Here is a 19,948-nt window from a genome sequence, read left to right on the forward strand (position 1 = left end):
CTCTGTGGTTACATATAAGATGAGTTTTTGAGGCAGATAATCAAAGGCTTGGTCAAAGAGGTAGGTTTAAGGAAGCGTCTTCAACGAGGAGAGATGAAGAGGTTTAGGGAGGGAATTCCGGAGCTTAGGGTCTTGGCAGCTGAAGGCATGGCCACCAATGGTGAAGGAAATCAGGGATGTGCAAGAGAATTGAAGGACCACAGAGATCTTGGAGGTTTGTGGGACTGGAGTAGATTAGAGAGAGAGTTTGTTTGGGGGTGGGGGGGGGGGGGAAAGAGTGGGAGGAGAGGCTGTGCAGGATTTGAAAACAAGGATGAGAATTATGATGAGAAGATGAGGAGGAGCCAATGTGGGTCAGTGAGGACAGGACAGGGGCAACGAGTGAACAGGACTTGGTGAGAGTTAGGATACAGGCAGCAGAGTTTTGGATGAGCTGAAGTTTACAGAGGGTGGAAGGTGGGAGGCCGGCCAGGAGTATTGGAAAATCATTTAGCGACCTTTGTGTGGAACCTGTTCCGGATCAGTCTCACCTTTGTGCGATGGTGCAAAATGATGTGATGGTGAATCAGCAGACAGCTCATTTCCAACCTATAGTTCTCTTGATTTGAAATGGAAGCAAGTGCGGGGAGAAGTGTAAAACGGACTCACCGCTCGCTCTCACCTGGTTTATACTATCGCACAGTCATAATCTACGTCCGCCATGAGTAGATAGCGAGTGAAAGCAGGATCAAGATTAGCTGGAATGTCGCCATGTTCAAAAACCTTCAGTCGCGGCACAGCACTGAAGAATGAGGGGTACTTGGAGGAGGTACTGAAAGGCTCCCAGTATCCCTGGAACTGTGCTCCAGCACACATGGAACTGTAGCCCAACACCCATGAACCTCAAGCCGAATGGTTCTTAAACTGGGGTGTATAGAGAATTTGCAGGGGTTCTGCAGCACAGGGCCAACATTTTGGGTCGGCGACGCGGGTGCCCGCCTGAGGTGCTGCTGATCTCTCCATGATGTGCGCCCCCAGTGTTCCTGCTCTTTCTCTGCTCCCGTAGCGCTTTTCTGTAGTCTTGCTCTCTCCAGACTCCAAGGACAGACAGACTCCGCAGTGAGAAGAAGGCACACTCAGCTCACAAATATCAGTAAGCAAATACCTGCTTTCTTAAAAGCATTATTAAAACTCTCTTTACAAACAGCACGTTCATATTACCATTATTGTATAGTATACTTTAGATGGAGGGTGGGGTTCTGTGATTACTAATCCATTTGAAAAGGGGTCCTTCAACCAAAAATGTTTGCGAACCACTGATTGATCCCCTCCCCCACAGGACTGTACCCTCAACCTGCTCTGGGACTGTAGTCTAGCACACCTGGCACTGTATCCCAATCCACCCTGGCAGTGTACCCCAGCCCAATGTTTTCAGGGTGGAAAGTGCAACCAAAAAATTGAGACAAGAAATTAAATTGTAGTTTTAGTAAATTGTGGTCTCCAATTAGTTGCTGTGGAAGATCATAGAGCTGCCCTACAGGTGCTAGCAAGACTTCTGCACAAGCGAAACACTGAGTCCATTCTTCTCGGCAGTCGTAGAGCCACATCTCTAAAAGCTTCTTATATTCTTTCACCTAAACATAAAAATTGTCAACGAGAGTCTTGATGTCTTTAACAAATTCAAGACGGCCAGCTCATTTGTTTCTGGTAGATTTTATTGGTCAGAGTTGTGAGACACGTGCCCTGTGCCTACGGTGACAGAACACAATCTGGTATAGAGGTAAATACATGCAACACACAGCACGGCAGCTACAGAGAGGCAACATGTGGAAATGTCAGTCACAGTAGAGACATGAAGTCCATGATGAACCAATACAGGAAGGTCAGCAATTAACTCAGCGGGTTTCATGCTCCTTTCCCTTCCTCTAAAGGAACAGACCGAGTACATTGTCTAACCATCAGCTCAGTGTGGCTGTGTGATACCATTTCTTTTGTTTATAACTACACCGCAATCTATGGACTGAAAAGAAACGATGCTTTATTGGCCCTTTTTGAAAGCACTTTGCCTGAAACCAAACCCCATCAACCCCCTGCACCCACCCAACCCAGACTTTATCGCACAGTGGTTTATGCTACATTGAAAGTAAGCAAGGAGAAATGCACTGAAACAAAAGCAAAACACACTGCGGATGCTGGAAACCTGAAATAAGAACAGAAAATGTTGGATTAACGTCTGCCAGTTCAGATGAAAGGTCATCGACCGGAAACATTGACTCTGTTTCTCTCTCCACAGATGCTGCCAGACCCGCTGAGTATTTCCAGCATTTTGTGTTTACATTTGAGAAAATGCACTGCTGTTTTGAACTAGCATGGCAGAATGCTGTCACTCACTCTCTGTGCATTGGCTGCAATCTCACTGCAGTTTCTTGTTATCAACTGTCACTCTTAATTATCTCACCCAACACACTTTCAAAGGATGGGGAGGGGAGGGAATGGAGACTAATTTTTCATTTTTCCCCTCTCTGTCTTATTTATTTTGTACAGTCAAAATGAAATGTAGCAATATCAATTTTATATATATATATGTCATATATGTGAACCAGCAGTTTTATTTTCTCTGTAAATAAGTTAAGTTTCAAGAGGATACAAAGAATGCTGCCAATTTCTTCTGCTCAATCACTTCTAAACTCTTTGGGATTGACTTTACCTGGCCGAAATCAACCTCGCAATGGTATAGTTAGTGAGGTTGCCAACTCCAGTTGGACATATTCCAACTCAGTCAAACAACCTTCTTTTCCTCCCAATTTCCAAAGATTTTTATAACAAAGAAATGCAAAGAAAATGAAAAAGAAATATTGTTTTTAATGCCCCCTCGATGATTTTTCACTTGCAGCAGTGCCTGGAGATTAATTTTTGAATTCCTAGAGTCTCCAGGGCAATCTTGGAGCGTTGGCAACAATGGTTGTTGAGACAGCTGAACCGCATCCTCTTTCAAAAGGACCCATGGTTTGCCAGCCCATCTGTCTTTAATATGTAAATCAGGGCCCTGTAATGTACATGGGACCCCAGTTGCCATTTTAGGATAGAACTGACAGCCGTAGTTCAGACTAGATTCATCGGCACCAGAGGTGAAGAGATGGCAGAATGGTTGTGCTCCTCTGGGCCCCATGGAAACCATCTGGGCCTCTGCTGCCAGCACAAGGCTCCTCCCCTCCCCCACGTCACTGCCAACCAAAATCGGGCGGGTTGTGTTAGTGCCAGTTTGGCATCCCTCGTTCCCTTGCTCTACTTAAAGGAAGCCGAGGCCTCCAAAGTGCCTCCAACTTCTTCAATCTTAACCTGCAGGGCTGGTCGATCGCACCCCCCACCCCCATCCCACCAAGAGTTAATATCAACCCCATTGTGTGAGAAAACCCCCCTACTCACCCCCCCCCCACCCCTGGAGCCTCTCATCTGTAAACAGTAACCATGGTTAAAATTTTCTACTGTTTCTCGATATATTTAACAACACAGCATTTGAAGAGTTAACTTCCTTTTAAAAGAGAAAAACGATATCTAGGTCAACGCAACATGTTTGAGGATTTTTTTTCTTTCACCATTTAAGAAAAAAGCATTAAGGAATGTAAATCATTAAACAGATTGCTTTCTTGCCCCTCCCCCCAAAAATATATCCTTAGTAGTAAAATAAATAAACATTGTTGCTGTATTATAAACACCAAAAAAAATCTGAACTTATGACAAAAAATACTAGAAAAGAAACTACATTCATAAGAAGTGCATTATTCCAATCATAATTAATAGCCAACACACATTAATTAACGTAACTTTACAAAGAACAGCTTTGTTACGCTGCAGCATTATAACCTCCTGATGTTTTACGTCATTTTCTATTGCACCGCATGACAAATAAAATTATACTCTAGAGCTGTGTGAAGTATTTACATAAGTTCACATCGGCAGCTACAAGTATTGATTATAAATATTAACACACGAGTCACTGAATGACTGAAACCCATTAGTTTATGTCATGCCATTATAATTACTTCAAGTAATGATGCTACAGAGTCGTACAGGTAAAGATGAGGTTAGCATTTTTGTTTTGCATGTAAACAGGGGAATCGCATGTTGGTCTGAAGCGGAGGTGAACCCTGACAATTTCAGTGTATTCATTCATAAACTATTCAGCTCTCATGTTAACTTTGTTCCAAAAGACGGGAATGAAACTGATGCTCCATTAAAATGTTATCAGTGGCCATGAAACTAATGTTGATGGGACATGTAACAACAACACTGTTAACTAGTCCTAATCATCACATCAGTCAACTTGAAATGAATCCAGAAGTTTTGCTTACCCATCAATTACGGCCCACCTAAAGCTAAACTTATCTTTGCATCGAATTGCTGAACTGATTAAGATTAGTGCCCTCTGCCTCTCTGACGTGCGGAACCTTACTGTGAATAGACACCTCATTCAATGCAAAGTCAATTTTTCTAGACACTTGCCTGGCCTCTTAACTTTGGGTAAAAAGGTTTGGCCCTCATCATATAGAAAGACCTTAAGGTACAGCCCTACAATAGGGTATGGCCCTGTAAAGCTGGCTGTGATCAATCCCACGGTACTGCACAGTAGTTTAAACACATTTTAAAAATAAATTTAAGTGCAGTGTGGTCTTTTCTGTGCAAAATTAAAGTGTACCAAGTTAAAAGACAATAGTACTCAAGACGAAACAATGGCTCAAAAATTTTGTATCCTAGAATTTCCTTCGTTCGAGGGGCTTGAGAGAGCATGTAAAATCCCCCGGCACTGAATTGGGTACCCTCACCTGCCATCTCATGAGTTTATTAATGCGATTTTAGGCCGCAGAATTTGTTGTAGAATACAAACGAGGGCTGGGTGTCAGCCAATCTGACGCTAACATATTACTCACAGTATGTATTTTAAAGTCACCCAATAAACCTCTTTAACAAATCATTCTTTCCTTCCCCATCTTGACATAGCAAAACAGAACATTAATTTAACAGGAGTGTGCCAATGGAGTTTTAAATGAATTTTCACAACACAGCAGTTAGGGATAAAGGAATTATGTAAACATATTTGGGGGGATATTTGCCTCTCTTTGCTGATTTTTATGTTTACAAAAAAATATAGACATGAGTATAAAATAGTGTTCCCTGTTTTATAATCTGACCTAATGATTTGATAATCTTTAACAAAGATAACTCTGCCCCATAGCTTTTTTTTACTAATTGGAGGCAATAGAATGATCTTAGCTCCACTCAGAGTGTCAGTAAAAGGCCCTAAAAATATTGGAATGGAAGAAAAAACAACTTTGAATCAGTTAAGAATGTTCAAATTACTATTTTAAGCTAACACACCAGAGCATGTGTGGGAATGTTTCAGAGAAGTAACAGGAAATAGGTCAAGAAGACTTCAGCTGGAATTATTTTTTAAAGTTAGGAATGAAAATTTGGATATTTCTGAGAAGTTCTTAGCAGAACAAACTCTGCATAACAAGTATCATAACTTTTTAAATGCTCATTATCAGGTCTTTTAGGTTAAAATACACTTCCCAATGACATCATCACCTGTGTTGAAATGGTTACTGTGAAAGGTCCTCTCTCAAATAACATCAAATGATATAGGTGCTCAGCCTAATTGTGGATTAACTGAGAATTAGTCTGTGGGAATATATTTACGTTCATTTCTATATAAACCACATAAAGCTGCATCTCTGAAAGGCAAAGATTTTGAACAGATTTTGTCAAACAAAGCATGTTTAAAATAAAAAATATTGTAGTTTCTGCTGCTGCAGAAATGCAGCAATGATTAACACAACCAAACCACACAAACATATCCACATTGCACACTGGGCCGCGGTAACAGCACTTTCAGATGTAAACTGGCTGTTCTTGTGCAGTCAGAAGTCTGTACATGGCAGCCGGCATAGTCTTCATGTGGATCTATGGCAGGAGAGAGGAAAGTCAGGATGCTTTTCTACATACGCAGTGCCGGGGAGAACAAGGGCATACCTTAGATGCATTTCTATAACAGTGACATCTAATAAGATACAATGTCAAAACAAACTTTGTTCCCTGATTACCAGCAACATGAACCAGATGGAAATACAGAGCAGGTCAATAAGCAGCTAAGGAAAAGATCAAGACAGAAACCAACAACAACTTGCATTTATATAGCATCTTTAACGTAGTAAAACATCTCAAAGTGCTTCAAAGGAGCGTATCAGCCAAAATTTAACACCGAATCACATAAGGAGATAAGGAAAGGAGAGATAAGTTTTAAGCAGCGTCTTAAAGGAGAGAAAAGCGGAGAGGTTTAGAGAGGTAATCGCAAAGTTTACGGTCTAGGTAGCTGAAGGCACAGCCGCCAACGGTGGAATGATTAAAATTAGGGATGCGCAAGAGGCTTGAATTGGAGGAAGACAGAGTTCTCAAGAGATTTGTGGAGCTGGAGAAGGTTACAGATATAGGGAGGTGCGAGGCCATGGAGAGATCTGAAAACAAGGTTGAGAATTTTAAGCCAGTTCTGATGCAGATTCTGACCTGAAACATTAATCTTTGTATTCCCTACTTATTTTTTTAAATTTATTTTCTTTTACCTCCAGAAAATAGGAGGCTGAGGGGTGACCTGATCAAGGTCTTTAAAATTATGACGGGTTCTGTAGGATAGGTATAGAGATGTTAACACTTGTGGGGGAGGCCAAAACCAGGAACAAATATAAACGAGATATAAGATAGTCACTAATAAATCTAATAAGGAATTCAAGAGGAATTTCTTTACCCAGAGAGTGGTGAGACAGTGGAACTTTCTACCACAGGGAGTGGTTGAGGTGACTAGTTTAGAAACATTAAGGGGAAACTAGGTTAACGCATGAGGGACAAAAGGAATAGAAGGTTATGTTGATAAGTGAGATGAAGAGGGGTGGGAGGAGGCTCATGTCGAACATAAACACTAGCACAGACCAGTTGGACCAAATGGCCTGTTTCTGTAAATTCTATCTAATTCCATGTATATCTTCACTATGTCTGCTATTTAAACCTAAATTTATATGTTTCAAAAATCACATTTTCACACATTATACAATCAGGGCAGTTCTACACTTGTTCACATGTCTATGCTTGAACAGAAGGAAATTCAATCCACTGACGTCAGCACACATTACAGTTTACAGAGGTGTCAATTTTATCCACTGAGGGGGAAAGGTATCTACCGATACTGCAGATACATGGCAGATTAAATTTAATGCAGAGAAGTGTGAAGTGATGCATTTTGGAAGGAAGAATGAAGAGAGTAAATGTAAACTAAAGGGTACAATTTTAAAGGGGGTGCAAGAACAGAGAGACTTGGTGGTTCATGTAATCAAGTCTTTCAAGGTGGCAGGCCAAGCTGATAAAATTCAAAAATGGCATATATAAATATGGCTTTATGAACAGAGGTGTAGAGCACAAAAGCAAGGTAGTTATGCTAAACCTTTATAAATCGATGGTTAGGCCTAAGCTGGAGCATTGTGTCCAATACCAGGCCCCACACAATAGGAAAGATGTCAAGGCCTTAGAGAGGGTGCAGAGGAGATTTACTAGAATTGTACGAGGGATGAGGGGCTTCAGTTATGTGGAAAGACGCGAGAAACTCTTTATAGCACAGAAGGTTAAGGGGAAATTTAATGGAGGTGTTCAAAATCGTGACAGTTTCTCCTTATTTACTCTATCAAAACCTGTTTCCACTGGCAGGAGGGTCAATAACCAGAGGACAAAGACTTAAGGTAATTGGCAAACGACCAGAAAAGAAATGAGGAGAAATTTCTTCACTCGGGGCTGTGACAATCTTGAAGGCACTGCCAAAAAGGGTGGTGGAAGCAAATTCCATAGGAACTTGCAAAAGGCAACTGGACATGTACTTGAGGAGGATTAATTTGCAGGGTTATGGGGAAAAAAGCTGGGGTGTGGGGCAAAATTAGGCAACTCTTTCAAGAATGCACCAAATGGCCTCTTTCTGTGCTGCTTCATTCTATTATACCTTAGTCTAGTTTACAGAATTAGGCGATATGAAAACAAGTGCAAACTCAGACATTATTTAGAAATTTATGTTCTTAAATATATGCTAAATTAATAAAAATAAAGGAGAGAGAGAGAGAGAGAGAGAAAAAAATAGCAAAAATAGAGCAAGAGAAACATTTACCCGGATTTTGGAGTCAGTGGCAAAGTGATGCCGTTCACCCTTGTCCCGAAGAAAGCTGCTAACAAAGATCTAATGACACCTTTTCCTAACATCAGTTTGAAATCTGGTGCCAAGTCAAGGGAATTACCAGGCCTGCAGCAACAGTGATGTCAGCAAGCAGAGTAAGCAGCCAATCACATTGAAGTATTTTCACAAACAGCAAACCAGCAAGTTAAATGCACAGAATTTTTTGTTTTGAATTTAAGATTTTACAGAGAGCGAAATAAATCAATTGGGACACCCACATGAGATTAGGGCAGAGGCAGAAATATCATTAACAAACTTTAAAAAAATTATTTAACATTTTAAAAAAATTATAATGGAGATATTTCACAAATATAAAATCAGTTATTCACGGTCAGAGAGGCTGTTCTGCAGTAATTATGAACTTATTTAACTGTTAAAACCCAGTTATACCTCATTCAACAAGGTGTAACTTTTTCAAAGGTTTTTACAGCATGACTAATATCGTAAAAGGCCAGGCTTTCATCAGTTCAGTGATTGCAGTCTAGGGGAACTGCAACAGCGCACCCAGACACACACAATCACCAACAGCAACTTCTGGATTTCTGCATTTAACTGCCTATGTGCAGACTCCAAAAGTTGCTGCCAGTTTCAGAGCAGCAATGACAGTGAAAGCTGACGGTATGAATACGATATGAAAATGTGAGATATGCATGAATGTCAATTTGGGTTCAGATTAATTTCATATTGCAAAATGATACGTTAAAAATGCATTGATAAAGGAACAAATATTTGACCATTCAAGGCCATCACTTCCACACGTCATTTGACCTGTCGTGCACGTTATCCAGCTTATTTACATAGTATTTTCAATACTCTAAGACTTGAGCACAAAGATTCAGACTGACAACTCCTGTGTAGGGCAGTACTGAGGGAGTGCATTTCTCAGATGAGACATTAAACCGATGCCCTGTCTGCCCCCTCAGGTAGACATAAAAGATCCCATGGCACAATTTTGAGCAGGGGATTAACCCCGGTGTCCTGGCCAATATTTATCCCCCAACCAACATCACTAAAAGAGACGATCCATGATCCAGGGTACACAATATTTCGGAGAGACAAAGGAGGAGGGGTTGCCCTGCAATAAAGGATGGCATATGCACATTAATAAGAAGGGATCTGGCCTCAGAAGGTCATGAAGTAGAATCATTTTGGCTGGAAATTAGGAATAGCAGGAGTCAAAAAACACTGGTGGAAGTAATGTACAGGCCCTCTAACAGCAGTTATATTATTGGACAGAACATTAAATGGGAAATTATTGGAGCATGTAAAAAAGATGATGTATTAATTGTGGGGTCCTAAATCTGCATATAGACTGGGACAATCAAATTGGCAACAGTGGTCTCGAAAATGAATTTGTAGAATGCTTTTCGTGGCAGTTTCTTGGAGCAATATGTTGTAGAACCCACTAGGGATAAAGCTATGCTAGATCTCCTATTGTGTAATAAATCAGGGTTAATAAGCAATGTCATAGTAAAAGATAGTGGGAAATAGTGATCATAATATCATTGAATTTCATGTTACGTTTGAAAGTAACACATTTCAATCACAAACAAGAATCTTAAACTTAAAAAAAGCCAATTATGAAGGTATGAGGGGAGAACTGGCTAAGGTTAATTGGGTAAATAGACTGAAAGGTATGGCAGTAAATGAACAGTGGGAAACATTTAACGAAACAATTCAAAGGGTTCAACAAAAGTACATTCCGTTCAAAAACAAAAACTCATCAAGAAAGACCCATCCATGGCTCACTTAGGAAGTTTCGGAGAGTATTAGACTAAGAGGCTTACAATGTTGTAAAAAATAGTAAGTCTGAGGATTGGAAGTGTTTTAGAAACCAGCAGATGGCCACCAAAAAGTTGATAAGAAGAGAAAAAATAGATTATGAGAGTAACCGAGCCAGCAATATAAAAACAGATTGTAAGAGCTTTTACAAGTACATAAAAAGGAAGAGAGTAGCTAAAGTAGACATTGGTCCCTTAGAGGCAGAGGCAAGAGAAATCATCATGAGGAATGATGAAATGGCAGAGGCATTGAACAAATATTTTGTGTCTGTCTTCATAGTAGAAGACACAAGTTCCATACCAGAAATAGGCAGTAAACAAGGGGCTAAAAAGAGAGAGGAAATTAAGGATATCAATATTCATTGAGAAAAATTATTGAAGAAACTTGAGGGACTAAAATCTGACAGGTCCCTGGGACTAGATGGCTTACATCCTACATCATTGAGAAAAAGTATTGAAGAAACTTGAGGGACTAAAATCGGACAAGTCCATGGGACTAGATAGCCTACATCCTGGGGTTCTAAAAGATATAGTGGGCTGAATTTTACCCCGCCCCAGCAGGTTGGATGGCGGCGTGGGGGCAGCATAAAATTGAGCGGAAGTCTCTGGGAGGCGTACCCGCCCTGCTTCCGCCTCCGGCCAAGTCTACTGCGTTGGCCACTTAAGGGCCCTCGCCAGCCTCCACGGGTATTTTACCCGTGGCAAATGGGCGTGCTGGGGACATGAAAGGCCGCCCAGTGATAGCTGCCGGTTGAGGGCCACCCCCACCTCCCAACCCACCCCTGGGACCCAAGACGCCCCCATCCCCCCAAAAGACCATGCCAGCCTCATCAAGAAAGAGCTGATCCCCTGGTGAGGCATGCCCCTACTTACCTTCCCTCCCAGATCCACGGCTTCAGCTGGACTGCAGTCCCAGCAGTGGCCACCGCTCCCGGTGGTGCTGCTGGGACTAAGAGCTGCCAGCCCGCTGATTGGCCGGCAACTAACTGAGGCGGAACCTCCTTCTCAAGTGGGTGGAAGTCCTGCCTCGGAACAATTAAAGCCCGGGGATCCGTAAAATGCGGGACGGATCCCCGGGCTAGGCGGAAGCAGGTTCGCCACCGACGTGAAAGTCGGTGGCGAATTCCCATCCACCTAAGGTAAAATCCAGCCCAGTGGATGTGCTGGCTATGATTTTGCAGAATTCCTTAGATTCAGGAATGGTCCCGTCAGATTGGAAGTCGGCAAATGTTACGCCGCTTTTCAAGAAAGAAGGTAGAGAGAAAACAGGGAACTACAGGCCAGTTAGCCTAACATCAGTCATTGGGAAGATGCTGGAAACTATTATTAAGGAAGTCTTAACATTGCACTTGGAAAAGCATAGTATGATTAAAACAAGTCAGCATGGTTTTACGAAAAGGAGATCCTGTTTCACAAATTTATTAAAGTTTTTTGAGGATATAACTAGTAGGGTAGATAAAGGGGAACCAGTAGACGTGGTATACCTAGGTTTTCAAAAGGCATTCAATAAGGTGCCACATAAAAGATGAATAAGCAAGATAAGGGCTCATGGTGTTAGGGGTAATATATTAGCCTGGATAGAGGATTGGTTAACAGACAGGAATTGACAGTGAGCATAAATGGGGCATTTTCAAGTTGGCAGGCAGTGAATAGTGGGGTACCGCAAAGATCAGTGCTGGGGCCTCAGCTACTTAGACTCTATATTAATGACTTGGATGAAGAGACAGAGAGTAATGTATCTAAGTTTGCTGATGATACAAAGCTCGGTGGAAAGGTAAGCTGCGGAGAGGATGTAGAGAGGCTGCAAAAAGATATAGACAGGTTAAGTGAGTGGGCAACAAGATGGCAAACGGAGTATAATGTAGGGAAGTATGAAGTTGTTCACTTTAGTCGTAATAATAGAGAAGCAGAATTTTTTTTTTTAAATGGTGTGAAACTGGTTAGTGTTGATGTCCAGAGAGACTTGTGGGTACTCATACAAGGAACGCACAAAGTTAACATGCAGGTGCAGCAGGCTATTAGGAAGGCAAATGGCATGTTGGCTTTATTGCAAGGGGATTGGAGTACAGGAATAAAGAAGTCTTACTAAAATTGTACAGGGTTTTGGTGAGACTGCAACTGGAATACCGTGTGCAGTTTGGTCTCCACATTTAAAAAAGGATATACTTGCTCTGGAGGCAGTGCAGCAAAGATTTACTAAATTGGTCCCTGGGATGAGGGGGTTGTCCTATGATGTGAGGCTGAGTAAATTGGGCCTATATTCTCTGGAGTTTAGAAGAATGAGAGGCAATCTAATTGAGACAGACAAGATTCTGACAGGGCTTGATAGGGTAGAAGCTAAGAGATTGTTCCCACTGGTCAGGGAATCTAGAACACAGTCTCAGGATCAGGGGTCAATCATTCAGGACTGAGATGAGGAGAAATTACTTCACTCAAAGGGTTGTGAATCTTTGGAATTCTCTACCCCAGAGGGTTGTGGGTGCTTCATCATTAAATACATTGAAGGCTGGGATAGATAGATTTTTGGTCTCACAAGGAATCAAAGGATATTGGGGAGCAGGCAGGAAAGTAGAATTGAAGCCCAGGATCAGCCATGATCGTATTGAATGGCGGAGCAGGCTCAATGGGCCATATGGTCTACTTCTGCTCCTATTTCTTGTGCTCTTGTGATCTGGTCATTTATCACTTTGCTGTTTCTGGGAGCTTGCTGTTCACAAATTGGCTTCTGCATTTCCTACATTACACAGTGACCATACTTCAAAAAGTACTCCATTGGCTCTAAAGCGCTTTGGGACATCTGGTGATTGTGAAAGGCGCTATATAAATACAAGATTTTCTTTTTCTTTATTCTTAACACAAGTTATTCATATTTAAGACCTTGCAGATGTTAATATCACGGGAATGTTAGGGTCAATTTCAGTGGTGGCAATTTCCCACAAACACACAAAAGGTTAATATTTGTCCCAATTAACTTAGAGGAAAGAACTTAATAACAAGGAAGGGCAAAATCGGCGAGGAGCTGACATACGATTTTCATTTCTTCTAATGAGAAAGTGAAAAATCTACTTGGCAGTTGCCTCAGCCTTCTGAATTTATTTTTTAATAAACCAAGGTGACTTCAAAGGCACATTGGTGTAACCGATCGGATAGCTAATTACACTTACTGAGCACATCCTAGGGACCAGCACCAATCACATTATAGCCACAATCTGGTCAGAAGCTTATACTTGATATCATGTATAGTTACATCATCGCTTACTCTGTTCAGCCCCACAGTGGAAGCTTGAGGTTGCAACTTTTGATGCAACTATTTTGGACTCGCACAGAACATCCCTTTGAACTACCTCAACTGGAGGGGTTTACACCTTCTCAAAAAATAGATTTAGGGTTACCAACTCTGGTTTGAGGTATTGCAGGAGATTGAACTTATTCATAGAAGGACACCATTTGTTGCCAATCCCTAATTGCCCATTGAGAAGGTGGTGGTGAGCCGCCGCCTTGAATACAACTGAATGGCTTGCTAGGTCATTTCAGAGGGCAGTTAAGAGTCAACCACATTGCTGTGGGTCTAGAGTCACATATAGGCCAGACCAGGTCAAAACAGCGGATTTCCTTCCCTGAAGGGCACTGGTGAACCAGATGGGTTTTTATGGCAATTTGGTAGTTTCATGGTCACCATTACTGATACTTTATTCCAGATGTGTTTATTTCCCAGTAGCCGTGGTGGGATTTGAACACTCGTCTCCAGATCATTTATCGAGGCCTCTGGATAACTAGTCTAGTAACACAACCAATATCTGGCTGTGCCCCTTCAGATCATGTGATCAAGATCATCTTAAATCATGTGACATTTGATCACATGGTAGTCAATGACATGACACTATTCATATGACACTTAATCACATGACATTTGAACAGAGAGTATTTGCCGACAACACGCAGCAAAGTATTGAAAAAAAAATCCAAAACCAAACCCAATTCAATTCACTGACTCCGACATCCCACTATTAAAGCCAGCTTTAGGAAGGTGAGGTTTAGTCCCAGAGAGAAACACCAAAGCTGCCCAACGTGGTGCCAAATTTTCTTAGATAATGCTCCTATGAAGCACCTCGGGACATATTACTAACGGCGCTATATAAATGAAAGTTGTTGCTGCTGCTGCTGCTAAAAACCAGACAGGTTGATAGCTCTGTTGCATTTTTCTTCATATATTTTTCTCTCATGATGTAAAGTGATTTATTTTTTTAAACAATCAAAAATTACACACCAAACCAGATGTGAGGACAGAAGATCAAAAGCTTGGTGAACGAGGTAGGTTTTAAGGAGAATCTTAAAGTAGGAGAGAGGGGTAGAGAGATGGAGAGGTTTAGGGAGGGAATTCCAGAGCTTAAGGCCTCGGCAGCTGAAGGTAAGGTTGCTAATGGTGGAGCGATTAAAAGAGATGTGCAAAAGGCCTGAATTCAGGAGCACAGAGATCTCGGAGGGTTGTAGGGCTGGAGGAGGTTGCAGAGATAGGGTTAGGGTGAGGGCCACAGTGGGGTTTGAAAGCAAGGATGACATTTTTTAAATTGAGATGTTGCCGGTCTGGCTGCCAATGTCTGTCAGCGAACACAGGGGTGATGGGCGAATGGGACTTAGTAGGACAGAGGCAGTAGAGATTTGGATCAGCTGGAGTTTATGGAGGATGGAAGATGAGACACCAGCCCAGGACAGAACTGGAATAGTTTGAAGCTTAGAGCACCCTCAAAGGTGAGGCTCAATTGCCCAGGCCTTCAGGAATTCCTTTCCTATCTTTACTCTCAGCAAATTGTTCAGTAACACAATCTGAACAATAAATAGGAAAACCCTGGCAGGTCAATTATTTTTAAGCTAGTGAAATTATTCTGCTGCCGCTACAAGATTTACCACCAGTCCTTGATGAGTGATAGGATGACATGTGCCTCATGCTAGTCTTAAACGATTTGACAAATGTAATAAACAAACACATTTATTAACTGAGTAAAATTTCTCACATGAAATGTACTGTACAATTCATCAACTCTCCCTTCAATTCAATATTTTTTTACTGATTTATCTATACTATCACCAAGCAACAGGCAACCATTTTTTAAATTACACAGAATTTGTTAAATTATTATGAAGAAGTGAGTTGGCTTGGAAGACAGGGGAGATGGTGGCATAGTGGTAATGTCACTGAGCTAGTAATCCACAGACCCAGGCTAATGCCCTGGGGACATGGGTTCAAATCCCACCACAGCAGCTGGATAAATTTAAATTCAATTAATTAATTAAAAATCTGGAATTGAAAGCTCGTAATAGCGCCATGAAACTATCATTGATTGTTGTAAAAATCGATCTGTTTCACTAATGTCCTTTGGGGAAGGAAATATGCTGTCCTCACCTGGTCTGGCCTACATGCGACTCCAGACTCACAGCGATGTGGTTGACTCTTAACTGTTCAGTCAGAGGGCGAGAAACAGCGAGAGCAGAGCACAGCATAAAGAAACCGGGAGAGAGAGAGAGCAAGCGTTCACTCAGAGAGTGGGAAACAGCAAGAGCAGAGCGGAGCGTAAAGAGCCCGGGAGAGAGAGGGAGAGAGAGCAAGCATTCAAGTGTCTCAACAACTGGCAGACTAAAAAAAGAGCATAAATTAAGTATTAATAAGGAACAAGTGAGTAGCTGGTGAGTATTTTTTTTCAAGTTATTTTAACTAGTGAACTGTATTAGATTTTAGTAGGATTTATCAGTACTACGAAGGTTTTATTAATAATTCTAAGGTGTTGTAGTATTGGAAAGGGTTTTTTTTCGCAGTAGCAAAGGATCAACTAGTAATTAAAGGAATGGCAGGGTGCTTCAACCTCGAGAGTGCAGCTCCTGTGTTATGTGGGAGCTCCAGGATGCTTCCCGTATCCTGGAGAACCATTTGTGCAGGAAGCGTTGTCAATTGCAGCAGCTTGAGCTCCGGGTTTTGGAACTTGAGTGGCAGCTGGCGACACTGCTGTGCATTTATGAGGAAGAGAGCTATGTGGATAGCATGTTTATAGATGTGGTCACCCCACAGCTTAAGGGTATGCAGGAAGAGAGAAAATGGGTGACCACCAGGCAGTCAAAAAGAATCGGGAAGGTAGTGCAGGAGACACCCGAGTGCATATCACTCTCCCACAGATATTCAGTTCTGAATACTGAAGACAGTGATGCTTCACCTGGAGAGTGCAGTCAGAGCCAAGTCCATGGCACCAGGGTGGCTCAGCTGCACAGGGGGGTACTGGGAAGACTGGAAGAGCCATAGTGATAGGTAATTCAATAGTCAGTGGAACAGACAGGCGCTTCTGTGGCCACAGACGTGAATCCAGGATGGTGTGTTGCCTCCCTGGTGCCAAGGTCAAGGATGTCACTGAGCAGCTGCAGAGCATCCTGAAGGGGGAGGGTGAACAGCCAGCAGTCGTGGTCCACATCAGAACCAACGACATCGGTACAAAGAGGGATGTGGGCCTGCAGTCAGAATTTATAGAGCTAGGTAAGAAATTAGCAAGAAGAACCTCAAAAGTAGTCACTTCCGTATTACTCCCAGTGCCATGCGCGTGAGCATAGAAATAGAAGGATAAGTGTGTGGCTGGAAACTTGGTTCAGGAGGGAGGGCTTTAGATTCCTGGGACATTGGGACCAGCTCTGGGGGGAGATGGGACCTGTACAGGCTGGACAGGTTGCACCTGAACAGAGCCAGGACTGAGTTCCTTGCGGGAGGTTTTGATAGTGCTGTTGGGGAGGGTTTAAACTAGTTTGGCAGGGGAATGGGGACTTGAGGATAGACTCAGTTGGGACAAAATCAGAAATGAAAACGGAAGGCAGAAACTTAATGGATGAGTCTGGAAGACAGAGGAAATAAACGTTAGAAAATAAAAAAAAGAGAGTTTGACAGTGCTCAAGGGTATCTATTTCAATGCAAGGAGTATAGCAAATAAAGCAGATGAGCTGAGGGCACAGACGTGGCAGTACGATATTATAGCTATTACAGAAACATGGCTTAAGGAGGGACAGGAATGGCAGCTCAACGTTCTTGGTTACAGGGTTTTCAGACGCGATAGGGAGGGGGATAAGAAAGGAGGGGGGAGTGGCAATTTTGGCCAAGGAAACTATTACAGCTGTGAGGAGGGATGATATGGATTGAGCTAAGGAACAAAAAAGGAGCAATCATATTGCTGGGAGTGTATGACAGATCCCCAAACAGTCAGAGGGAGATAGAAGAGCAGATATGTAGGCAAATCTCTGAATTACAAGAACAATAAGACAGTAATAGTAGGGGATTTTAACTACCCCAATATTAACTGGAATAGTTTTATCGTGAAAGGAATTGAGGGAGAAGAATTCTTGAGGTACATTCAGGAGAACTTTTTTGCCCAGTATGTAGCACATCCAACAAGTGAGGGCGCAGTTTTAGACTTAGTTTTAGGAAATGAAGATGGGCAGGTGGAAGGGGTGGCAGTGGGAGAGCATTTTGGTGTTAGTGATCATAATTCAGTCCGTTTTAACATAATTATGGAAAAGGACAGAGATAGAACAAGAGTTGGAGTTCTCAATTGGGGCAAGGCCAATTTTACTAAACTGAGGAGTGATTTAGTGAAAGTGGACTGGAAACAGCTACTTGAAGGTAAATCAGTGTCAGAGCAGTGGGAGGCATTCAAAGGGGAGATTCAAGGGGTTCAGAGTAAACATGTTCCCACAAAGAAAAAGGGTGAGACGGCCAAATCTAGAGTCCCATGGATGTCAAGCAGCTTACAGGGTAAGATAAGGCAGAAAAGGAAAGCTTATATCCGACACTGAGAACTCAATACTACAGAAAGCTGAGAGGAGTATAGAAAGTGGAGGGGTGAAATCAAAAAGGAAATTAGGAAAGCAAAGAGAGGGCATGAAAGAATATTGGCAAGCAAAATCAAGGTGAACCCAAAGATGTTTTATCAATACATTAAGAGTAAGAGGATAACTAAGGAGAGAGTAGGGCCCATAAAAGACCAAAAAGGTAACCTGCGTGTAGGGGTGGAAGATGTTGGTATTGTTCTTAATGAATACTTTGCGTCTGTCTTCACAAAAAAGGGGACTGATGCAGATATTGTAGTTAAGGAGCAAGAGTGTGAAGTATTGGATGTGATAAACATAGGCAGAGAGGAAGTATTAATGGGATTAGAATCCTTGAAAGTTGATCAATCTCCAGGGCGAGATGAAATGTACCCCAGGCTGTTAAAAGAAGCAAGAGAGGAAATAGCAGAAGGTCTGACCATCATTTTCCAGTCCTTATTGGATACAGGTGTGGTGCTGGAGGATTGGAGAACTGTAAATGTTGTACCTCTGTTTAAAAAGGGAGTGAGGGATAGACCGAATAATTACAGGCCAATCAGTCTAACCTCAGTAGTGGGCAAATTATTGGAATATATTCTGAGAGACAGGATAAACTGTCACTTAGAAAGGCACAGGTTAATCAAGGATAGTCAGCATGAACTATCTGTTAAGGGAAGATCCTGTTTGACCAACTTGGTCGAATTTTTTGAAGTAGTAACAAGGAAGATAGATGAGGGTAGTGCAGTTGATGTGGTCTACATGGATTTTAGCAAGGCTTCTGACAAGGTCCCACATGGCAGACTGGTTAAAAAAATAAAATCCCATGGGATCCAGGGAAATGCAGAATGGTGGATACAAAATTGGCTCAGTGGCAGGAAACAAAGGGTAATTGTTGACGGCTGTTTTAGTGATTGGAGGGCTGTTTCCAGTGGCGTTCCGCAGGGCTCAGTACTGGGTCCCCTGCTTTTTGTGGTATGTATTAACGATTTGGACGTAAATGTAGGGGGCATGATCAAGAAGTTTGCAGACAACTCAAAAATTGGCCATGTGGTAGATAGCGAGGAGCATAGCTGTAGGATGATATTGATGGTCTGGTCAGATGGGCAGAAAAGTGGCAAATGGAATTCAACCTGGCGAGGTGTGAGGTGACGCATTTGGGGACGTCAAACAAGGTAAAGGAATACATGATTAATGGGAAAATACTGAGAAGTGTAGAGGAAGTGAGGGACCTTGGAGTGAATGTCCACAGATCCCTGAAGGTATCAGGACAGGTCAATAAGGTGGTTAAGAAGGCATATGGAATCCTTTCCTTTATTAGCTGAGGTGTAGAATATAAGAGCAGGGAGGTTATGCTGGAACTGTATAATTCATTGGTTGGGCCACAACTTGAGTACTGTGTGCAGTTCTGGTCACCTCATAACAGAAAGTCTGTAACTGCACTAGTTAGGGAACAGAGGAGATTTATGAGGATGTTGCCAGGACTGGAAAAATGCAGCTATGAGGAAAGATTGGATAGGCTGGGGTGGTTCTCCTCGGAACAGAGAAGGCTGAGGGGAGATCTGATTGAAATGTACAAAATTTTGAGGGGCCTGGATAGAAAGGGGGTGAAGGGTCTATTTGCCTTAGCAGAGAGGCCAGTGACAAGGGGGACATAGATTTAAAGTGATTGGTAGAAAAATTAGAGGGGAGATGAGGTGGGGGTCTGGAACTCACTGCCTGAAAGGGTAGTTGAGGCAGAAACCCTCAACTCATTCAAAAGGAGTCTGGATATGCATCTCAAGTGCTGGAGGGGGGATTAGAATAGGTGGATTGTTTTTCGGCCAGCACAGACATAATGGACCAAGTAGCCTCTTTCGGTGCCTTAAATTTTCTATGATTCTAACTGCCCCCTGAAATGGCCTACAGCAAGCCACTCAATTCAACAGCAATTAGGGATGAGCAATAAATGGTGGCTTTGCCAGCGACATCCGTGTCCCATGAAAGAATAAAAACATATGTGCAACTTTACAGCTGGGAACAATGCAGGGCAGAAACTGAAGCAACTGGGCAGATCATGTTTAATTGAACAGAATTCCACCAAAACAAACACTCA

At 42.2% G+C, this 19,948-nt stretch overlaps 1 protein-coding gene across 5 annotated transcripts in view; it reads right to left on the minus strand.

Moving 5' to 3' along the window:
• Positions 1-3,428: 3,428 nt before the first annotated feature.
• The window catches only part of LOC137369403 (amyloid-beta A4 precursor protein-binding family A member 1-like), a 208,684-nt gene continuing 192,164 nt past the window's right edge, over positions 3,429-19,948 (minus strand). For all 5 annotated transcript variants that reach the window (XM_068030578.1, XM_068030574.1, XM_068030575.1 and 2 more), the window contains one exon: positions 3,429-5,940. In XM_068030578.1, the coding sequence (XP_067886679.1) occupies positions 5,869-5,940 (72 nt within the window). In that variant the 3' untranslated portion in view covers positions 3,429-5,868. The remainder of the gene's footprint in view (positions 5,941-19,948) is intronic.

Source organism: Heterodontus francisci, chromosome 4 (assembly GCF_036365525.1).
Source record: "Heterodontus francisci isolate sHetFra1 chromosome 4, sHetFra1.hap1, whole genome shotgun sequence".
Classification (NCBI taxonomy): domain Eukaryota; kingdom Metazoa; phylum Chordata; class Chondrichthyes; order Heterodontiformes; family Heterodontidae; genus Heterodontus; species Heterodontus francisci.